Genomic DNA, 24,702 nt, shown 5'->3' with positions numbered 1-24,702 from the left:
CAGTAACAGCCTGCCTAAGTAAATAATAAAGAAACGTCACGTTTCTTTACAAGTTTCCTACCAAAATGTGCGAGTCTGAAGTCTCGAGTTTCGTATCGGAAGAGAGTTGAAAGAGCGATTCGAGCGCGAATAAGTTTGCCAACAGTAATTACAAGAGCGCCGGTCGTTGAATGCGAACGGAAGACAGGAATACCGTGTACGGGAAATGTAAGGGACAGCATTATAGCCGCGATGATTATCGGGAGACCTAGTATTTCACGGCGCAAAGTAGGTGCAAACTGCCAGCCAAACGTTCCAGCAGTAATGAGGCGGCGAGGTGCAATAGGTCAGCAGTTTGCAGTTCTCGCAATAAAAAAGATGATATCATCGTCGACGAGACGTCTGCCGGCAGGCATGCTAATTTCCCCGGCAATTTAGCCAACTCCGATCATCATTGGTCACAGCACATCACTGGGAGTCGTCATTGATCATCGAGAATATCGATCGTTCGTAACCCGAGGTGCGTAGGTGCGTTATTTTTCTGAGAAATAGCTCAAAAGTAAACAATTTTTCGTTCACGTTTCTTCTAAAAATTGCTTTTCATATTTTATGCGATCGTTGTTGTCGACTATAAAAGACTATCGCAGATAAAGCAAAAAATTAAAATCCAAGACAATTTAATAAAAATTAAAACAATATTCTACCATAAGTGCACTGTTCAATTCTTTGGGTGTACGATTTTTTACTGAACAGCAAAATAAACTGTTATTGGCCTTTTGGGGGTTGTTTGTACCCTCCAAAAATTCTGAAAGATATCAAAACGATAATAAAATCCTTTTTCTGAGCAATTTCTTTCTCGTCAGCCGACAAGTCCCAATTTACTCCAATGCGTCACAATAAAAATGAATTTCTAGACTTGAATCGTATCAATTACTACCTACTCTGTACTAATTACCCTGACATTTGCACACTGTGTTATCCTGGACCTGCACTTCTCTGACTACTGTCTGTAACAAAGACGTAGGAACAAAGATGTGGATGGACGGTTGCTTACGAACCCCGAAGAACATCAAAAGTTTTCTGCTGTCCGAAAGTCAAAGATTCCACATGTCGACGGAAACAGGCGAAGATGAAGAGCGCCGCGACGGGAAGTCGCGGTCGTCTACGCCAAAGACGAAGAAGAAGACGAAGAAGAAGACGAACGCGAAGACGAAGACGAAGACGAAGACGAAGAACAAGCGTCGGTGGCGTCTTTCACGCACGCAGAAACGCAAACCGGTGCACACGAAAGTCCGCCGGTGTAATATTACAGGGCTCGAGCCACTAGGACTCTGCTCCTGGGTGTTCGTTGCTCGTCTCTATACCGGGTGGCTCCGATCGATCGCCGCTACGCCAGGAATATCGATTTCGCTTTCATGAACGCACACGAAGCTGCCGACCGATCCTCCAGTCACCGTGACTACAAAAAACCTCGATTAAAAAAGAGTAATTATCGTAGAGCAATTTTCTTCAACGAGTTTCTTCGACCAACTTGCGCGAGAACCACTGCGGCCATTTTGTTTATCACTGAAACTACCGTCAGTGATGTGTACATTAAAAAATATTCCTCGCGGCATCCTCATCCATCGATACTAATCAACCGCTCACAAAATATTTCTCATACGAGATCTCAACTGTATCAGATCTTCCCGTGGACCGTTCAATGCATGAAGGGTAGGTAAACGACGCGATTTATGGGATGACCAGGCGGGCCCATCCTCCACATCACTTTGAGGGATTTTTGTCCGACTTTCGACCGAGTCATCGCATTATTCTCAATCAATGCGAATCTGCGGGAAAGCACCATGCCCACTCGATAATAAGAATATTAGACGGTCATTGTGAAGCGGCGGACACGCTGAAAGGGACAGGGGCGGTGGTCCAGGGCCCAAGATTGCGAAAAATTGGGCAACACTGGGCCCGAGAGAGGCCCGCTGGTGGTCCCCGGACACGATCGCCTCGGCAAAGGACATCCAGCCGAGATATACGTGTTTAAGGATCGTGGTTCTCGGAAGATCCCATCATCCGACTACAAGGATTCCCACGGAGCAGCCCTGGCTGCGATAAAACGGCGCTTTCGACGACACAATGTTCCTGTGCGAATGTGAACATTTATGTTCAGAAATTCCGAATCGAGACGATTCCTTTCAGGAAGCTGCGAGGCACTTTTTGACAAAGTTATCTTGAAAATAATTATATTTATCTTAGCCCGAGACAAACATTGAAAGAACTTTTAAAAATGGATATTAACTACTTTTTAAATTGCAGAGTTGATCGACTTGACAAATAAGTTGACGCCCTTAAAGTATTACTTCTTTCTTGCCCGTGGATGCTTCCCTTCAAGGGACCATAAATCTTAAAATATCAAGTATTTTTACTTCAACAAATTCTACTCTATAGACAAAATGATACAAAACACGTTTCTAAAACCTTAACGCAAAACAATCGTCTGATGTCTCGACAAAACTTTCCAAACAAGGCGCATCTTCGCACAGCAGATAAGCTTTCAAACCACCCTAAATCGAACGAAGGCTAATTCTAGACGGTCAAAGCCCTGTCGAACAGATTCTCATGCACGTTCGATCTCTTCGATCGATATTTTTATTGAACCGAGGCCCCGAGTACCGAAAAACCGCGCGGACCTATTTTCGTCGTGGGTTTCGAACGGGGTGAAAGAATCCGGGATTTCGGGCCTCGATCCGATTCCAGGACCGATAGCGGAGCGTTTAGGGGGGCTTGCGGAGAGCACCTGGATCAATGGAGAGAGGAGAGAACACGTCGCCTCCTGTCGGATATAGATATTTTGTCCGGCGCATAACGAGGCCGGCTTGACGTGCAAAGATGGCCCTTAGGACCGGAGGGGGATGCCAATGCAGTTTAGGATAATATGACGAAGATCGGTAGCGTGGGGCAGACAGAGCAGGAGAGCCAGGTGTTTCGTGGGCTACCATAGAAAAGGAACCACCCCCTGCCTATGCTCCCTCCTTAAGGGGACAGACCGCACGCTCCCTTTGCCTCTTACTTTTCGCTTCTTCGACGCACCCTTTCTCTCCTCCTTGTCCCTCTTCCGCCCTCTCTCTCTCTCTCTCTCTTGATCCTTTTCTCCTTCTCTCTCTCTCTCTCTCTCTTACTCTAACTTACGCTGTTTCTTCTGTACTCTAACCCCCGACTCGACCTCCCACCCTGTTCTCTCGCTCTCTTCGACTGATCCTCGTTATACCGGGTGTCGCGTGGCGAATCACAGAGATTATATTTTAAAGAGTATTTAGCATGCACATAATAAAATAGAACCTCCACTGTCCCAAACCTAAACGGGGAAACACGACTGATCGAATATCAGAACAGTTACTCAGTCGCGATGCTTTATTCAATTTTCATTCGTTTGTATAATAGTGTTGCATAACGATGATCAAATGATGAACCCTGGGTCCAAGATGAATAAGGTTCAATTTAACATCAGTTTAACGTCCATCGAAACAGAGGAAGGGATCGAAGGATTTGTTCATTGGCTAGAGAGATTGAGCAATTGAAACATTACAAATCTAGGCCCGTTCGGTATCAATGACCCGGTCGGAAAGAGAGATTGACTATGACATACGCAGGCACATTAACATCACCGTATCACAACAAACGAGAGAAACGATGTCACACGGATTTATGTTATAGAGCCGCTCCACAATGTGCCAATAAAAGAAAGAATAACCACGGTATTTCAGCACAGACTTCAACGACCAATGTCCGCGCAACCCTGATCAGCGAACTAGAATGATCTACTCGTCGAACACCTACGTGTGCCCGACGTTCAACTCCGAATAAGAAGCTGGATCGGTCTATTCGTCACACACCTACAGACGTATCAGCCACAAAGCTGAGGACTAGAGTGATTGGACACCTCCATTTAGTACCGAGAAAAGCTATTAACTGGCGAATGATCGTTTGCAGTCGGCGCTCGTCACGAGCAGAACCTTTTAATCCTCGCGGAGCGTGTGTCGCCCTTAAATTACTGTCTATGATGGATGCTCCATTGTCGGAAGAAGTTTTACCAAAGCACTTCGGCCGGTTACTTGTCTTCGAATTCAAGTTACAACTTATCCACTGTATTTGTAGGTTGATGGTGACTTTAACATAGTTGTTATTCGCTCTTGCGTCGATCAGCACCTCGGCTGGATATACTGAAACTATTACAACCTACGGAAGTTGTCTAGATATTTTCATTCTCTTCGACCGGACACGGAAGTGGATTCTGATTTCAAAGACTTCCAGAACAGCGGCTGGACTCATCTAGAGACTCCATTGGGAGCACAACTTCGTGATCAACCTGATCCTAGAAATGTGATCATCACGTTCTTCAAACGCTAATTGTTTAAATTTAAAGGCACACAACTTTGTGATCAACCTAGTCCTAGAAAACTGATCGGCCAAAACTGAGCTAATTGTCTCAGTTTGATAAGCCCCTAACTTTGTAATGAGCCTAGACCTAGAGAACCGATTACCATTTCTTCCGGACGATAATTGTTTCAGTTCCAAAGCCTACGACTTTGCAATCAAGCTAATCCTTATGCTCATTTCCTTCGAACTCCTTCTTCCAGAAGCAACTCTTCCACTTCGCTACCATCCTAACAAATGGACTCCGATTCAAGCCGAACCCTGAGACAGCGACTGAACCCATTCCGGTTCTCCTGGCATTAACACGATCAACAAGCACATCGCTAATTACGCTCAATCCAGCGTTCCTATCCGCCTTGTCTAGGAAGAGCAGCGCGTAGGTGTGACTCGAGACCGACAACCCCGTCTTGTACACCAAGAACCTATCGATTCTCGAATAGAAGTCGATTCTAGTCGAGCAAGTAGGATTTTCGGAGGCGAACGATCACGGGGCCGGTGACGTCTGGTTCGGTAACGCTCTTAAAATAGACGGTCGTCGCGTTTCAGCAGGTATTGTTCATCGGCGAGGTACGCGAGAGAGCTCGGCGAGAAGATCGAGACGTCTCCGGTCCTCGGCGATTTGCGATGCAAAATCGGTTCCTGGAAGCCCCGAGCGACGATCTTGTCGATACTGGTTGATGTAACCGGGAAAAAATCCACTAGGAAACTTCTGCTTCTTGCCGATCTCAAAGAAATCTGCTTTACAAAGATGTGACGAATTATTTGCATAAATATGAACAAATGCACCGAAAGATGGAAGAAAATTGAACAAAATCGGTGATCGACAGGTCCGGTGGATCTACCGGAAGTAAATTAACACTTTACCTACCGGAATCCTACTAATAGGATTTTCAGTAGTTGTACCGTACTAAAAGGAACCTTACAAATCTCCTTTCGCATTGTAATCTGAAACGAAATTATTACATGATGTTACCGGGGATGACTTGGTCCGAGACTTAAAATATTGTTGCTGTTCAAAAATCCACTAAAAAGTCTTCAGCTATGGTCCATGGAATTGTAAAAATTATGAAATATTCACCGGTAGGTAACGTGTCAATAGGCTTTTCAATAATTCTGGTGAACCAAATGAGAAAAGCAAATGCAAAAGTTTTCTTTCACATAATAATCCCCAACGAAATTATTAGATTACGTTGTTGAGGGTAATTTGTTGGTTTATCATTGAATGTTGAGTCTATTAAGACATCCTCTGGACCGTAGAATAAACGAAAAATGATATCTTCAAAATTAATAAAAAATTAATAACGCGTTGAGAAGTAGTAGAAAACTTTTTGAACTCGCACAAAAGCCCGGCACATTTGCGCAAATAATTGCAGAGTGGGGTCGAACGATTCCGTACTAAGAGAATCGTATAAAAATTGGAGGCGCGGATTGAAACGGAGTTTGTTCTTCAGGATCGTTGGGTGGAAGTATAGCGAAGGTGCAAGGGCCCGATTAGGGTAAAAAACGGTGGCGCAGGCGAAGACAAACGACAGATCAATCGGCACCTACTCGCCCGGCTGGATATCAGGCAACGAACGCAATCGCACAAAGCGTTTAGAGTAGCGCGCACAGTTTTTGCCCGTGCGCGCGTGGGCGGTATTAGGATTGCGCAACCGCAAGGATTAGGATCTGTACTGTGCGCCGGCGAACGCCGGAGAAAGGGGTAGGTGGGAGGCTTGATTTCCGCAAATTAATTCATAAGAACGTCGTCGGCTGACGTCACTTCCTGGATACGCGCCGGCAAGGCGGGATACGCTCGTAGACGCGAGACGCTCGTAAGACCGTCTCTCTTTCTTTCTCGTTCTCCTTTTTCTCCCCCTTGTTCTTTCTCTCTCTCTCTCTCTCCCTTTCTCTGTTTCTTCCTTGGTCTACCAGAGAACGTGTCTCTCTCTCCTTTTCTCTCTTTCTTTTTGTCCCTGTCCCTCTTTCTCTCTCTCTCTCTCTCTCTCTCCTTTACTCGCGTCGCGCCGCCGTGCCGTTCTTCTTTCGCTCAGACAACTATACTCGTGTTCCGCGCGATTCACCTATACAAAGATAGCCCGGCAACTAAAAACTGCACCGGCTGGGCGTAAATAGAATCCTACTTAAAAGCGCGAAAATAAGGGCACTGACATTCACCGGCGGGGATTTCGCGAGACGAGGATTCGCCGGTTCGACCGGAAGAGACAGACGATCGGCCACGGTGCACGGTGCAGTCCGTCTGCAGCAAGTTCCAGCATCGTTCTCCATATTGATAAATTAAAAAACCATCGACTACAGAAATTATCCTTACTCTTACAAAACGATAAAAATCTGCAGCACGTTCCATGCTCGCTCACAATACCGATAAATTAAGAGAACCATCGACTGCAAAAATTGCAACGCGCACCTGCCTTGCTCAATGATCTCCGACGCCACAAAACAGAATAAACGATCTAGCCTCGTATCATTTTACGAGATTGTTGAAAGCAAATGATGAATCGTTAGCACACCTAGCGGAGCACAATAATCAAGTTTCCAGAATCAAGATAAGCCTTCCAATTACAAAGCGAGATAATGCATCGACAGCATAGCTCAAAGTTGTTGAAATACGATAAAACGAACATACCTTAAAGCGAACCTGCTCTTCTTATGCTCCGCGGTTCAATCTCATCAATTTCTTCCACGGTGAAATCGACGTTTCACAGCCACCGTGTACATTGTTATTTTTACTGTTCAGCGTCCTAAGGGACGGATAAGCGAGACACGTCCCGACATGACCGTTTCCAAAACGCGAGAGTTAACAATATGCCCACAGACAGAGAGTTCAAGGGAAATGGATCGTGCGACTGTGTTTTCGATCCCGGAGATTTCAATGCCGGTGAATTGCGCGCAGGTGCGCTGCTAGAAGCTGCAATTAATTTTCTCAAAAGTCTTCCGGGCTATTATAGATATCTTTTCTATTTCTTTCTTATTTTTCATGTGAAAATAGATATCGGGAATAATTTGTTTATTTTAGTTTTAGTCGGAGACTGTACGCAGTTAGACGGCAATGGAAATATGAATAATAAATGGAATAGTAGATCCGATCGAGCGAGCCAATCATAATTATCGGAGAGATTGCAATCGCGACCGGTGCTCGAGGAATAGACTTCAAAGTCCACGGTCACTGATATACCGTTATCGATATTTATTCGCCCGGTACATTTAACTCGAAGCACTGATACAGCTGGAGAATAGAGGGAGACATATTGGACTGCATTGTGCCACGCACACGGTGTCCGGAGAATTTTTCCTAATAGATTCACAACTTTCATTCGAATAAAACAATTACTTGAATGAAAATTGCCGTTCAATGAACTGTAGATAGTGTACAATAAAATTGATATCGACTGAATGAGAAAATTGTAATTATAAGGCAAGAAGCAATGAATTTAGGCAGGATGTGAAATTTGGTTACTAACCCAAAATGGTTAATTATAAAGTAGCTCCTTCAATGGAAGCATCGTTCAATAGATAGTGTACGACAAAATTAGACGTTCATTGAACGAGGGAATTTTAATTAGGGAATAAGAAGCACCTATTCAATTGTTCGACGTGTCTGTCTATTGCCCGCCACTTCTACTTAGCATGCGAGCCGAGCGTGTTATAACTAAATGGAGGATGTTCATGCAAATACAAACACCCTAAAGCTAGCTTACAAGACTAAGTACCGAATATAAATATCCTGTTTCTACCAGAAGTTATTTCTGTTTAAAGAACAGCAGGAAAATTTTAAAACAATCACAAATATTTTACATTTCGTTGATTTTTTAACACTAGTGCATGCTCCGAATCTAAATTATGTTTAGTCCGTTACACTTTCTTTCAATCATGAACTTGTTAAAAGAATTATTATTAATGCCACTCTTTAACTCGTAGAAGCGGAACAACGCCCCCGTTAAACCGAAACACAAGTTGCGAAGGAAACCAGGTCAAAAGTTAGAATAAATTTGCTGAAAATCGCGGGAACATCTCCAAAATTTCGCATTCTAGGTACGCTTAAAATCAAAATCTCAGCGCAATAATTCAGAGGAACGGGAAGTGAACCAAGATCGCCGTTAAGCAGCGCAAGAGCCGAAGGAAACAAGGTCAGAAATTACATTTAATTTACAGGAAATTACGGTAACAGCTACAGAGCGACGGGGGCTAACCACCGGATCGGAATCGAGATATCTCCTAATATCCCGAGATTGATGTCCTGCGAGTAAGGGCCCCGGGCCATTAGTACCGGCCGGCAATTTCCAAAGTCAACAAAAGGGACCGCGCCGCGCCGTAATTATCCCCGGGGCCCTTTCTCTCTCTCTGTCTCTCTTTTCCCCGTCGAAATCCTCTTCGATCGCGTCTGCGGATCTCTTGATCACCGGGGGCCCACCGAAGAAACCATGTCCATAATCTCATTAAACGCTGCCCCACACCATCGCCATGCCGCAGAGCCGGGTGAAAACGTATCGATACGTGTCCCGGGGGCTTATTAATATTTCGGTGCGAGAGAACCAACGGTCCCCGTCGTTAGTCGCTCATTAAATTCTCTCCTACGAGCCGCGGCGATGTTCTCAGCCACTTGGCCTTATCATTTCCAAGGATAATTGCCGTCAACGAAAGGGGAACGACACGCACGGGCATCCCGATGGCCGTTTTTCGGCACCCGCGTCCGGCAGAGAATGTCTCTATCGTTTGTTTATGGGAGACCATACACCGTATCCGAAAGGAAACATGGGGTCACCGATAACGAGGAGGTTGTGGGATCGTTAACGTCCTGAACGAAGTTTTTGGGAATCGTGGTAAAGCTGGTTGCGATTAATAGCGAAAATATTTGTAGTTTTATGCTATAGTGAATTCTCGACATATGTCAACGACGCGGGTTTTGCCAGCGTCTTGTATCGTCCAGGAGACATACTCGAACCGTGTTATATTTACACTCCTCGGCGACCAAGTATACCCCACGACAGTGGGGATAATTCCGCGACGTTTATCATCCAGGCCTTGACGACATATATAGGGAAATCACTGTAGTTGAGAAAGAACGTGCGTCTACTTTGACATGAATGATGTTCAATTGTTGCTGTATGTTCCTGTGATTTTTTTAACCCGTTAAGTATAAAATTTCTTTTATTTATTAATTTCAATTTTTAGTATTTATATATTTAAAACCATCCATGCCAAAAGATAAATGAAACTAATTTTGCTGCAGTTTCCTGCGATTTTTTAAATAAAAGTATGTTCAGTGAGCCTGATATTAGTATTTAAATGTTTGTCGTATTGCATCCACAGAAACTGCTAATTTTATTTGTAAATATATGCTCTAAGGACTGTAAGGGTTCCACGGAAAAATTGATGGTATCAGAGGGTGAGCGAGCGGTCAAAGTTTGAGGGCGGCGGCGCTATGCGAAACGCGTTGTAGCGTTGCATCGGTGCATCGGGGGTCGAGGGCGGTGCACTGCGCCCACTGCAGGAGTCCCGAGGGTGTGGGTGCCAGCGTCGGGTTGCGGAAGTCTCGGGCACTTCGTGGAAATAAAGTTTCGTGCGGTAGGGCATCGCGAGGTTAAGAGCGACGATATATCGTCGCGGCCTGATTTCAGCGAGGCACGAAAACCACCGCGTTTTCTAAGCTCTCTCTCTCTCTCTCTCTCTCTCTCTCTCTCTCTCTCTCTCTCTCTCTCTCTCTCTCTCACTCTCTTTCTCTATAGGAAATCTGTTCTTTCTTCGCTACCCCCGCGCCCTCAAGCAGTTGTCGCGCCACGTGTGTACAGGGTGAACTGTTATCGAGTGACCGGCGCCATTATTCTCAAAGCGGAATTACATCCGAGCACAAAAAGGGAATGGTTGAAAAGGAACGGTGGTGATTTGGCGGGAATGATTAGTTTTTCGGGGGGAGCTGTCGCAATGGACGATGAAATGCGAGCCATTTCGTCGATGAATGCTGTACTGCCTACCCGGACTCGAGGGGAGGTGCTGATTGTTTTTCGGGACAAATATAAGTCCACTGGTCGAAAATATTGGGCGTCTTTTATTATCGGACATCTTTCAGTGGTCCCTCGTGTGTTTGATTTCTGTTCTGTAACATGGTTCGGGGAAACGCACGATGGGTCTTCTAATAGGAGGATAATGTTCCACTTGGTAACCAGGAGGAAACAAAAGTGATTGTAGAATTATAATTTGTTGAAAGAATTTTATATTTTAGGAAATAAAGAATGTTCGCATTTGCCAAATAAAGTATAAAATTGCTCGGTAGTAATTTAATATTGCAAATTATTGTAAGGGTTGAACTACATCTAACTGGTTAATAGAGGAGTAGGTAAATTGGTGGTAGGGTGATTTACCAGAAGAATTTATAATTGAAAGAAACGAAGGATATTTACGTGCTCCACATTCAATATAAATTTACTTGGTACTAACTTAATTTTATAAGGGGTTGAAGAATAAAATGTCTCTCAATAACAAGCTGAGGAATAAAATTGCAGACGGGGTTATAATTTACTAAAAGCACTTGAAACTGGAAGAAACGAGGGGTGTTCTCTGAATCTAGCATGAAGTTTTCGGCACCGCCTTGGTATTTTAAGGGGTTGAAGGACAAAAACCGTGTTTCGGTAAGACTCTGGCCGTATCCTCGAGGTTTCGATCGGCCCGGTAAGAATCGTCTTGCTATGCATGCGCCAGCGAGCACCTGCAGCGTGAAGTTATGCAAATTCTTGCATTCGTGTGCACGTCCGTGTGTCTTTCGTAGGCTCGCGCGTTCGATGCAGTGGACCTTCCCGGTTCTATTCGGCTACCGCCGCGTGAATTATGGTCCTCGAACCGGCGCCGCTTTTTCTCCGTTAAAACGACGCTAATGCCAAATTACCTATCGCGATCACGAAATTCTAGAAGACCTCCGAACCCCATTGTCGGAGCCTCCCTTTTGTGAGTCGAGTATTTGCGATTTTCCTCGGCGAAGGGAGACTCGAACTTTCGCCGCACCTTGCCGGTTGCAGTTGTGAAGATTTTTTGGGAAAATTAAGCAGAAAATACGTTGGCTATTTAATGGTAAATCAGAATGTTGACTAACATTCGTTTTGTTCGTTTTTTCTCGAAGACAAAGCCCAGGATGAACAATTTTTACTCTATTCTTTTCGTCGTACTTTTCTTCCTTTCTTCAATCGGTCTTTAGAAACGAACGCATTAGCATAAATCTTCACCAGACGTTACCGAAACGCCGAATCATTATGCCAGACTTTGAAAGGTCCTGGAATACACATTATCACGTATGCGTGACTACCACCAAGCGATTGCAGGCCGGCGACTATTGTAGTTTCTACGAAAAAATTTTTCTCAGTCGCGAGGAAAGATTCGCGTTCCTTTTATCATCTCATCTACCCTCCCTCCCGGGTGAGCCAAAAAATTTTTAGTGATCACGCGAGTCGCTCGTGACACATTGTTCTTCGGCGAATATTGACTTTTTCCGGGGTCGAAACAAAGTTCGGGGTCGAAATTGGTTCTGTCACTGGTACATAGCGACACGTCAAGAGTACAATGTAAAAACTCTCATGCGACTGCATAATCTTGGAACGGACCTTGTAGTTAGACCCTGAATCGACGGAAATCAAATTTGTCCGTTGGACTTGCACATTTGCACCGCGAACTGACCATTAAGGACTGCGATTTCTTTCACAGATATGCTGACTAGAATCCTTGTGACATTAGACCTTTCTTTTCTCGTGATCAAGATTATAAAACAGAATTTACCGAATTTGTACTAAAAATCGTCTATGATGTTCTGTAACGTTGTAGTTGTTGAACTTCATGGTTTTAGCACATATTTTATGAAATGAATATATAATTGCACAAGAAAGTCATTTTTGTACTTTTCAAGAAGAACAACCACAAAATTTTCGACATTTGAAGTGGGTATTAACAAACGTAGACTATAATCGAATATTACCATAAGTAGACTGGAGACTTTTATGCGAACTAAAAATTGTCTGCATCAACTGAAACAAACAGAAGCTACGGGTCTCTTGATTTCTTTAATAATTTTAGAAGATTCAGAAGAAATAAATCATATTTTTAATGAATGCTGTTCTTGGACTGTAACGAATCAGCCTCGATGTTGTACAATTAAGGGAGAAGTAGAATTTTTTAAAAATTCAAGGCGATTGGTATACGCGATAATGACGAACGTTGTGGTGGTGGATAGTGGCCTGGATGCGTTAAACAAACGGATTTTACCGGGACACCGGCGGATTTGCTTTCACCGTCGAATCGCATAGCCCTAGATGCGCAGCCGGTGAGAAATTAAGTAAAACGGCCTTGAGAAATCGAGAATTAAATAGCGTGTCACACACGTAGACCATCGCGCGGCGACGCCGTTGCACATATCCGCGAGTTCTCTATTTTTAAAGTTAGCGCGGAATATTTTTCACGCGCGACACGTGTTTCCCATTAACGAGCCGACACCGGGAATTCTATTGGGAAACGCCGTCAGGATGAGTGGCCACTGTCATTCATGCTCGCTGCAATGGAACTCGGTCTTTCATTCACTATCCTTTCCCTCGTTGACCCCAAAAACAAATAGGAAGCTCCGAGGATTTAATCAAGAGTCGTTCTGTGTTCCCTGCGGAGACGATGTTGGCAGAAATCGATCATTCTTTCCATTTCAGTCGAATCTTATCGAATAGGAACTTTCCTGGAGTTAGACAATTTAGAATCATTGAGAAATCGATGAAATTGAACTGAATGTTTCTTGAGGAACGTCCTTTTTTTATTTAATATTATCCAGAAAAAACACTCTTTTAACGCTAGAATTATCAAACGGGTTAAAACGACTTGTTCGTGATTTTGTCTTTTACAATTATTAGAATTACTATTATTGATCGCATGGTACAATAAAAATTGTATGAAATCGGCACACACCTACGCAATTAGTTTTAATTTTCCCAGTCGATTTCGATTCGCACACAAAAAACATGGAGAGCTCGTTTTATTTCGATGCACATAACAGGGAATAATTACCCCCGAGGATTTAATCGAATCGAGAGGCGGGGGCCGATCAATTAAAACAGAATCAGAGTTTATTAGCTTCCTGGTCTCGGTTAAATCGCCTATGTCAAATGCTGCACGCGCGCGAGCATCGCAGAAAATCGTCGATGGGGATCGACTGAGAGAGAACTATGCTAATGAAGTTGTTGCCGACGGGTCTAATTGCGCCGTGTCGGCTAATGAGTCCGACGGGTTTACCCATCTCGTACTGTATGTATGTATGCCCGAAATTTTTCTTTTAGTATTTAGACGTCGAAAACGAACCTCTAAACGATTTTAGCGAGTAATAATGTTGGCGTTCGCCGCGATCTTATCTCGAGACAAAATATTCGAGAACTTCGTATGTTCATGAGCTTCATGTTCTGCTTCTTTTTGCTAGAAAGTCTCCTCTCTCGGCTACCTTTCTTTGCTAGAAAGTGATGCTAATGCTTTTATTTCGTAGACGGGAATTTGTTCAATAGACTGACTCGTTTTTGCAGAGTATAATAAAACTCAATTGAAACGATCTTGATAGGTTTAGTGTTCATATTCTATTTTGTACATTAAGATAAAGTCTTATTTTATTTGTACGGTTATTGGATACCGAACAAGTGATCATAGCAATGCAACAAAATCAAGCTTAAAGGAGCAGAAATTGAGAATTCAAAATTCATTGTGGTTGTTAACGTTCTCGTATTTTTGCATCTCGTACGTCCTAATTAAATTTTGTACATTCTGTACATTACTGCAATAATTCATTTGTAAACGCGGGCGAATAATTGTGTTTAATTAAATTGATGCAGCATGCAGTCGTCTATTAAATAAATTCTTGCACTGATCTAAGCGAATAGGGACAATTTGTAGAGTTAGGTACAGGTTAAAAATTGAATTAGCAATTTAATGCTCCAGTCAATGTTCTCTCTGGTAAATTGGAAAAATAGAGACAATTTATAAAGTTACCGGGAAAAAAGAGTCAAAGAAAATTGAACAATATTCAAAGTTTAATACTCCAATTAACGTTTTCTATAAAAATCATCCTCAAAGAATCAAAGAAAACAAGACTAAAACTTTCATTTAATACTCTAATTAATATTCCGTGTGGCAAACAATGAAAATGTGTATAGGTAAATGTGTAAATACAAGAGTACCATTACAGGGGTGGTGTAGTGGTGTAGTTCAAACAAATTTTCACGTACCCCCAAACAAAATCTGTTTGCCATCCAATGACTTCGATTCGTCTCGATAAACAGCTTCCAAGTAAAATCGAGCGTTCCCCGAGACAACAAACCAAGCAAGGGTTGTTCTGAAAGGGATGAAGGGCCCAGTAAACAACCTGGGAACACGTGGAAGGAAAATACTTGCCGAGGAGTGGTTTCTCCAGAGTGGATTTTACGAGAGCCACTGTTTGGCAAGCAGGTAGCAGCGGGTGTTGTCGCGTATGCGACCCGGAGCTACGATTTTCACTATAGCAAGAGATCGGCCACGATAGGTATGTACACAGTCAGCATAGTTCATGGGGGTTTGCTGGGTAGACGGAATCGATCATTCAGCTCGTCGACCATGGGAAAACTCGTGGGATGAATTAATTTTCATTCAGTCCATTTCTTTTCTCTTATTATTTTCCTAGACTATTCTACATTTTGTGGCTTGGAACGTTGGCTGAACGTGTCGGAAATTATTACAGCTCATTTCAAGATAATTTCCAGATTATTTTTTGGATTTTGTACATTGGAATATTAGCGGATTGCAGTTACATATTTTAAGATTGCAGTTATGTAATTTAACTCCGCTTTCTGGGATTAATTCAACGCTTTTGATTTTCTATAATATATTTCTAGCAAATTCAATTCAATTTGTATTTCAGTAGACATTGAACCAACCTTGATTAAACATCATGTTAATAAAATATGTGAACAACCAGAGCAATGCTGAATGATATGCAACGTAACAGCAAAAAATACCGTTCAGATAGTGAACATAAACGTCCGAGATGTTCATAATCGGATGAGGAATGCCCCAAAAACATTCTCATAGCGACATTCGAGGTCCGGCGTTTCAGAAAGAGTTTCGCCGAGTCGCGGAGCGTAAAATCTGAATGAAAAACGGCGGAAAATTTGTGAGAAAGGACAGAGAGAGAGAGAGAGAGAGAGAGTTAGAAGCTGGAAATCCTTTAAGAGAGCCTGTTAAAACTCGTAAAACCCTCGAGCCCCGACAAACAACAACAAGACGAAGTCTCGTAGCCCTGTGGACAATAGCCAGGCGGCCCAGACCGATCGGCGATTTGCACGAAAGAGGTTCGGCTTGGGGGTACGGGATCGACTGGTGGCCGTTGTTTGTCCAGGAAACCTAATAATAACGGTACTCATTGTTGTATCGACGAGTCCCACGCCCGACTCGTCCATTTAGAAATAGGCGTTACGTCGGCATTGTTGCCGAACGGGTCTAGCCGTGCAGCCGACTTCGATCGGAGACAAGGAGAAACGTTATTGTGTTTCCGAAACGAACGAGTCCATTGACATTCGGTATCGAACGAGACGGTCCACTATGGGACTCTTTTATCCTCTCACCGATCGAGGCAATCTGCTAATAGAAATTTTGATCTACAAAATTTTGCCGGAGTTCTGCCTCCGTCGAAATTAACCCTTTGCAACGCTAGTTTAACGCCAAAACCAAGATTGTCTTTCCGATCTAACATTCTAAATGATATTTTTTTCATTTTACACATATGAAATCGACCCTGGTTTTATTCTCACTATTTTATTCACTCGTTCGGAACTTGAACTTTAAGTATTGTATAAAAATAAATTCAAGAACGTAAATCAGTTTCAGTGTTGGTGTGGCCATTTCTGGTGGCGCCTCAGAGTCGCCATTCGAGAGCAAAAGGTTACAATAGTACTGTTACGATATTTTCGTCTTTTTAAAATGATTACCTTGTTTTCAATTAAACCCTGTTTGTCTCGATGCATATCATTTTTGGTTTGACATCATTTTAATAATTTTAGGAAGTCGGAGGTCGTATAACACCATTCAATTTCTCTAATGTCTACAGTTTTATGTCCAACCATTTTCGTTACAAATGCATAAAATCCGTCTGCTCGTAATCATTATCTATCTCCATTTCGCTAGTTTCATTGCATTCGCGTGCGCTAAATGGATCGAGGACCGATTCCACTCGCCAATCGCCATAATAAAAGAACTGGTAGACGGCCGATTATACTTGAGGTTCGCCCGCTAAATTCTAAGGCTCTCTACCTAATTATCCTCGGGTTCGGCTGAATATTATTGTTCGCGTTAGTCGTTGTTATTGTAGTTGCAGTTCGCTAAATGGTTCGTGAATTGTGTTGATTGTGTGCGCGGCAATGTTCGGCAACCTTACAATTTTGCTGTTTGCGGTTATTTCAAGGCAACCCTACTACGCGCCGCATGCAAGTCATTATACGCCTGTGGACCTTATTATAACAGGTAACGAGAGGGAATGCGCTGTGCACGCGTTTGCGAGCTGAATGCGTGTTATATTCTGCGTGCGGAGACACAGTGTGCGCGGTGCACCGTCGCCGGATGTAACCGCGAAGAATGACTTTTATTAAATGCCGGAATTCCAGGAATTCCACTCGCCCCGCAACCAGTTGCATCAACATGATTCGATAGAATCCTCGAAAACGTCATCTAAATCAAACGCATTAAGTGTTCCGATTATCGGAGACCGTTTTCCCACGAATTTTTGGGAATTTTTTTCAGGTAAACTATTCAACCTTTTGCACTGGGATTTTTCACGCATATTTATTGGCGTTTGAAGCACATGTATGATTTTTCTAAACTAAAAATAATGAAGATTACATGAGTTATATATTTTTGTGTAGCGCATCTTTCGAACGATCGATGTTTTCGAAGAAAACAATTTATAGTGCACGATAGGAATTTTTCTCAGAGAAACTACTGAATCATCTGCATTGGGATTTTGCATACATAATTATCGGTATTTGAGGCATTTGTGTGATTTTTTAAAAGTAGAAATAATCAAAATTATGCGAGTTATATATTTTTTTATAAAGGAAACACATTGTAATCGTGAATAATGATTCAAACGGTCGATTCTTCGCGGAGAAAGTTGAATCATTTTGAGAATTTTCTCGATTGCTAAGCCGAACGCTGTCGAATTTTTCCAGGAGCTCACGCGATAGTATGCGAGGATAAAGAAATTCGTCCGGTCGAATGGATTCGAAGAAGATTCGCCGCTTAAGATGCATACCGCGAGCTCGCTGGTTCCCGGCGTGTCTTTATACGCGCGCGCGAGTATCGAACCATTTAATTTTCCAACTCGATAAACCCGACACATAACACACAGCCGCCGCTAATTAACGTACAGCCATGTATAATTCATGTGCTATTTGCTAATGGGGACAGAAATACTCTCGAATACGTCCGATGCCGCGAAATTTCATGCGCCGCACTAAAGCAATCATGAACGGCGTGTGATCGAGACGTGCGATCAAGACGCGCGATCGATTGACCGGAACACCGTGTATCATAATCTGGCGAATGGCCGTTCGCGATTTCACGGTGATCACCGTTTAATTTAATATATCCTGCCGGGCGGTGTAACTTTTTCTTTGAAATTGATCCGGATTGCGAGATCGATCCTTGATCGAGAACTTTTACGGTGATCCTGGGAAAATGAGCAGAAACTTTGTACTCGATATTCGAAATTAGTTGGGTAATTGAAACGACGATGCTAAAACGCAAGAAATCGTGGGTATTAATAATTACTAATAATATTTTCATCTATTTTTCACTGTAAGAAAATTTTTAGTGGATAAGAGAAATTTTTCTCGTACTTCAGTGTTCATAAAGTTATGTATAAAAATAAGAATTTGTATAAAGGTCCTACTAATAATTAATAAATAGTGTATGCTCGCTTCTTTGAAACAGCATTTCTCATAGGAGTTTGTCTGCGACCTAGAGGTCCATATATAAATAATTTCTATCCCCGCAATGACCAATGCAATAAAAACGGAGCGGCACAGGTGGAAAATTAATCGGATTAAAACACGATCACCGGTCACCGACAACGACCACAATCCATTGCGTCACGCAGTGTCGACGAGCGCGGAAATATGTGGAAGAGATTCGATGGAAATCGCGGCAAAAAGTGAGAGTAGCACAATGAGTCAACATCCGCGTCTGCTATTTTTCTAGGCTTCGATAAATAGATTCGCGCTGTCGGGCGACCGCATTTTTCCCGGTCGCCATTTTGCCCGGTTCCGATCGGTTTTCGCTGATTGCCTCCACCGTTACGTTTCCATCGTCGCCTCTCTTTTTATTCGAGGCGGTTGCTGGATCCGATCCATAGGACGATGCATAGAAGGATGCAGAGAAGCCGGTAGGAACGATTTTCTTGTTAAATCGCTTGCAGACTGGCTTTATCTTTAGAAACCCGCGGAGACAGACAGTGCCCAACGGTTTTTTTCTCCTTAACGGAAATAGCTATCATTCTATGCGCCTTAGAATGAACCGGCAATACACTCCGCAAAATTTATTTTCGTGTGGGTTTACGCGGGCCGCCGCCACCGTCTCGTCGGCGGCGATATCATCAAAGCGCGCACCGATTAACCGGTAAAAATTTGCCGAATTTCGGATCCCGTTCGACGCCCACGCGAACTCTGTCGCCTTTTATTGCTCGGAGACACACAGTGTGCTCGAAATAATGGGACGATGCTGCGTCGCTTTTCGATCGTACGCCGACGCGACGCTGCGCCATTAAAATCATCTCTATTTGGCACGCGTTGCGCGAAAACGCAGCCGATCGACCCTCCACTCCTGCGAGGCAGGCGCACTGTCTATGATTGCGGATTTCATGCGTTTATGCGAAAAATGATCCAATATCAAACGGTACAATCATCCGAGAAATTCAAGATCATTGTCCTATTAGTTTCCATGTATCACGACTGTTAGGGGTGGAAATCCCTTTCTATTTTATTCTCTTCTTCTCGCAATCGATAGAGAAAATTTTTATTTTGCATGAAGACCCACTGTCTAATGATGAGGAACTGATCGAAATAGTCGTTTCCCAATTTTTAATTTGGCACACATAAAAATCCTATTGATCCTATTCTGTTGAATCGATTGTGGTTGTTGGGTTTATTTAGACCCATAGTTACAAACGTTTCATCGAAATTCTAATTTTCTATTAGGCAACTCCTGACTATTCCAGGTCCTACAAATCAATGTTGATCTCAAAGAAGTGTAAAATAAAAGTGGTGGGAGATTTGAGTGGATCTAGCCATAGTTGCCACGAAATCGTGAAAAGCATCCGCCTTGTGAGGGTTAATTTACAAAGGCCTAAGACGAGTATATTCGTCTCGACGGGAAAGCAACTAGATCTGCTATTCGGGCGGTATAGCAGTCGCCGGGAGTGCCTAGTTTCATCCCACAAACGGTTGCACACTGCCTTGGACGACGAATTTTCTCGGTTCGAGCGGGTTTCGCGAGTTCGAGAGAGGGGTTCTACATTCTTGGTGGCTTCGAGAGGCTCCGAACAGCGTGCGCCCGACGACACACGTCGACACACCGCGCCGGACCGTCTCAGACACTTCTATTTATATTTTGATGTATCTGCGCCCGATTTTTCCGCAGAGGTTACGCTCATTCACTCGTCGATGAATTAATGGACAACAGAAACCCGGGCCCCGTCGCCTCGCGCCCCCTTTTCCCACCCCTAAACATTTATCAGCCCCCCCCCCCCCTTTTCCCCTAACTCGGGCATTTCGATTGCTATTTAACCGCTGAAACGATTTATTTAATTTCCGAAATTGGGACCTGTGCGTTTAATCATCTACAAGCGATGATGACTACACCTGACGATTTGTCTTACCCTCATGAAGACGAAATAAATAATTTTGAGCCCTCGATTATGCATTTTACAGTGTCGTTTGAATATTGAGTAGACTACAGATTTTTGTTCATCCTTGTCAAATACGAACGCACAAGATACTGCGAAGTGTATTGTTTGATAAAATACATATAGTGTTCACTGTGAAGATACCAAGAATATTAATGAAATGCATGAAATGAACTATTGTGTAAATTTGATCTTTAAAGACTTGTAGTCGCACCCTATTAATGAACAGTGTATCAAGCAATGAATTAATGATTTAGTTCATTTATTATATAATGAATTGTAGATGCCAGTGTATGATGCAGTAAATAGCACACTTGATTAGCCAACTCTTTGTTGAACGAAGTGTAATTTGTTCCTTGATTGAACCGTGTAACAACATTTCTATTCGATTCTAGTTTCCACGGGCGAAGCAGATGTGTAAATTAAGATTTCTACTCTGTTTATAATCGAGCAAGCCACTTAACGAACGTTTCGTGATTGAATACTTTTCAACGACACTAATCACGCCCGCGTATAATTGATGAGGAATAGCTGTTTCCATAAAAAAACAAAAAAAAACAGAAAAAGAAGGAACTGATTCGATTTAGAGGTGCTATTAATAAAAACACCGTGAGAATTCTCGGTTGATAGAATTATTAAGAATGAATAATGAGGCGTGACTCGTTCGATTGACATTCATTACTGTTGCGTAGGAACAGGAACATGATTTCATTGAAAAAAAATTCCGATGACCTCAAACTCTCGAGACACCGGTTCCCCTGTTTCTTCTCTACAGTTAACATTCCACACATTTGACAAAGCGTTGAAAAACACCGACAACGAATGTACCAAAATTCAAATATCAATAGATTCTCCAAAATATTTAATATTTTCAATACTCAAGAATTATCCTACATTCGGCATAGTGAAAACGAGGACAATGCTTGTGCCATCCGAAGGATAATTAACACTCCAACGAGAAAAATCAGTGTTGCAACGACGAACACCAATTTGCACTTCGCAGCCAATGAAAACAACGACTAGACAATGGATCTAAACAAAAATGTTCTGCATTATTTACAAGGTACTGAAACCAAATACAAATTTATGTCTCCCTTTAACAATTTTAACAAGTTGATGATAATCTATCGATACTCTTAAATTCCGTAACCGTTTCATGTTTCACCTATTCGTTTTTGCCATAAATGCATAAAATCAGTAGTCTACTAATGGCAGCTAACGAAATCTTTTCCTGGAAGTCTAAAGACTGTGTGCAGTCCAAGACCGCAGACAGATAATGCGCCCCGAAATACTACGAAATTTGATGACTCGCGAATTCGCCCACTCTTCCAGGTAAATCGAATGATCCAGGTAATTCTAACGAAGAACCCACCGACGAGATTATCAAGCTCTTCCGACTGATAGTATCTTCCTGTTTACCGAAAATCGTTATCGAAGATAAGCTTGGCTTCTATCGCGCGATTAAGCCGGCTTATTTATAGATCACGGTTATAATGCGTTCACAGAATCCACGATTCTCTAAAATCGTAATAAGAAAAAAAAAATATATAAAATCTGCAATTCAATTCCTGTATAAATTAAAGTCTACCGCTGTGAGAATTTCCACGAAGGTCCGCAGTCTAGTTACGTGTAACGGTTGCATAAAAAGTGCACGAGACAAGAAATAACCCACATACACCTGTCTCTGTGTATAGAAGTTTCTATGCCATTAGCATCCTATAGCTTTACACCTACTAACCAAGTTGGATAAAGTCATTCTTTTACACGATATAATAGATAGAATCCTCGAAAGATCCGATCTAGGGTTAATTAACTAGAAAATTGTAACGACTATTGTCATACCCTAACCCCCATTAACGTAACAGTTGTTAAATCAAATGATTCTCGTACACAATGCAACAAGAATCAGATAAGATACCCAAAAGGTCTTATGTAATTAGAAATTGGATGCAAGTATGTACCTCATCTTTTCAATTCCCCTCAGCGTACCGCATTTTCTCTGTTCCGTGGGTCGCGCTCGGTTGTGGCGTCAAACACGAACTACGCGATGAGTTAGGACGGCTCTGTCCGATCGATGGTGGTGAAAAAAAATTGGCGAAACACGAGAGGAGAGACCGTATTAGCGAGCGATCTCGACGGACATGGATTACGTAGTACACGGGGCAACACAGCCGACACAGAGAACAGGGGGTGGTGGTGGTGGTGTTGGTGGTGTCGTGGTGCCTCGCGGATAGAGAGTAGCGAATTTCACGCGAGAGACACACGACGGGAAATCCGAGTCGATACGCCGTCAATCCTGTCCGGGGCGAAGAGCCGGGATACACACGGGGCACACGGCAGCGCGAGAACTCGTATAATACCGCGCGCGTACGAACGAGGCCGTCTCTCGCCGTTTTTGTTCCTCTTATTCTGTCTACGTCGTTCGCCGCTGTACGCGCTTACATTTAACGGGCCGGCTGGTAGCGGTGCACCGACTCGAAAGTCTGGGAATCGAAACCGCACACACGGATTCTCCCCGTGGCTAGGCCGAGAGCCGAGCGGCGACAGTCCGGAGAGAAAACGGCGAATTTTACGAGCGTGGACACGCGTGTGTGTCCCTGCGACGAACGGCACGCGACGCTGGAAAACGAGAAAGAGAGAAAAAGAGAGAGAGAGAGAGAGAGAGAGAGAGAGAGAGAGAGAGAGAGAGAAATAGACGAACCTGAACTTGAGAGTCTAGAGAGAAACGTCATGGAAACCGGGACCCGGCGAAAACGTGAAACGTCAAACGCGCGAGAGCGATCGGTCTCTCTCGAGACCGTTATCTCGTTAGCGAACACGGTCGTCGTATCGATAGGTATCGTCGATTCGCGTCACTTCCTCCCTGCACCGTTCTTTTCCAATGAGCCATAGAAAAAAAATGTATATACACGCACACACACATACGCGTACAGAGGCAGACACATACACATAGCCAAGTTTATATACTATACATATATATATATACGTATATGTACATAGAGTATAATCGAGAACGGCGCGGAATACGAGCGGAACATTTCAACGAGGCATTGTAAGAGATGATTGCGTGCTAACCTGAAAGTCTAGCGAGGAATCGAAGCATGCCAGCGGCGGAAGACAGGCAATGAGCCGCGGTTCCAGCGACCAGAATTCCACCGGCGATCGGCATTTGTGTTTTCCTTCTCTTTCCCCGATTGTCCTGGGCTGGCGTGTGCGATGGTGTTGTTGGTGTTGGTGTTGGTGTTCGCTCGGTTCTCTCTCGTGTGTCTGCTGCGTTCCTCTTCGCGTGCGCCAGACAAGGAAGGGGGAGGGTTGGAGGAGGAGACCGAAGAGAAGAGCGAGACAGGGAGAGAACGTGTGTGAACCGCCGCGCCGCGCGTTCGTGTACCGGTGTGTATGTCCGTGCGCGATGTCCTAGCCTAACCTAACCTCTCTTCCTCCTTCGGGTAAAAGGGACACACGGAGAGAGGCCCGTAGCGCGCACACACACGCGAAAACCGGGGACGAAATGCAAGGAGGCGAGCGAAAAAGATTCACCGCGCGGCTGTAACACGGGACAACCGGTCGTTCGCGCACTGTTTTTCAGTCCGCGGCACACACTGTTCCCATGCCCGTGATTTTTCCTCGGATCTTTGACACTCCCGTGGCTGAACTCTCTCTCTCTCTCTCTCTAGCTCTCTGTATCTCTGTCTCTCTCCCTCTTGCCTTCTCGCGTTGCGGTGGTAGTGGCAGCGGCCGGTTTCGTTTACGTGTCGTGTGTCTCGTGTGTTGCGCCCGATGCGTGCGTGCGTGCGCGCGTGCCGTGTCGCGCCAGTGAAAACTCCTGGCAGTCACACACAGAGAAACGGAATGTCGGTAGACCGCGCGAGAGCCAGACGCGCGATATACACACAAATATATATATATATGTATATATATATGTACACGCACAGAGAGAGACACACACTGCCACAAGCACTGGTGTGGGATAGATAAATGGGCCCCGGTGCGCGAGAGAGAGGGAGAAAGGAACAGTCTCACGGCCGACGGGGTGGGGAGCCGAAGCGTGTACGACGGCGTAAAGTTCGACTACGCGAGAGTGGCGGACAGAGAGAGAAAAAGAGCGAGAGAGACACGAGACCGAATGACTTTTCTATCTCCCTCTCCCTCTCCCTCTATCTCTCTCTTTCTCTCGCCGTGTGTCCGTACACGCTCGTGTTGTGTCACGATTCACGCACTCATTCGTCCCTCGACGCTCGGCCAGACGCGACCGTATACGCGTATAGAACGCGCGGGCGCACTTTTAGGAACTCCGGTGTGTGTTCCACGCTGAAGAACACTAAAGTAACCAACCGACGAAGACGACGACGATGGTGACGGCGACGGCG

General features: G+C 43.9%; 1 protein-coding gene across 1 annotated transcript in view; it reads right to left on the bottom strand.

Moving 5' to 3' along the window:
• The window catches only part of LOC143353246 (uncharacterized), an 82,407-nt gene extending 58,864 nt beyond the window's left edge, over positions 1–23,543 (bottom strand). The window contains exon 1 of the mRNA XM_076786412.1: positions 23,411–23,543. Within this exon, the coding sequence (XP_076642527.1) occupies positions 23,411–23,504 (94 nt within the window). The 5' untranslated portion in view covers positions 23,505–23,543. The remainder of the gene's footprint in view (positions 1–23,410) is intronic.
• Between the last annotated feature and the right edge of the window lie 1,159 nt (positions 23,544–24,702).

Source organism: Halictus rubicundus, chromosome 4 (assembly GCF_050948215.1).
Source record: "Halictus rubicundus isolate RS-2024b chromosome 4, iyHalRubi1_principal, whole genome shotgun sequence".
NCBI lineage: Eukaryota > Metazoa > Arthropoda > Insecta > Hymenoptera > Halictidae > Halictus > Halictus rubicundus.
The sequence above is the reverse complement of the archived record's forward strand: the minus strand, read 5'-3'. Positions and strand labels throughout refer to the sequence as shown.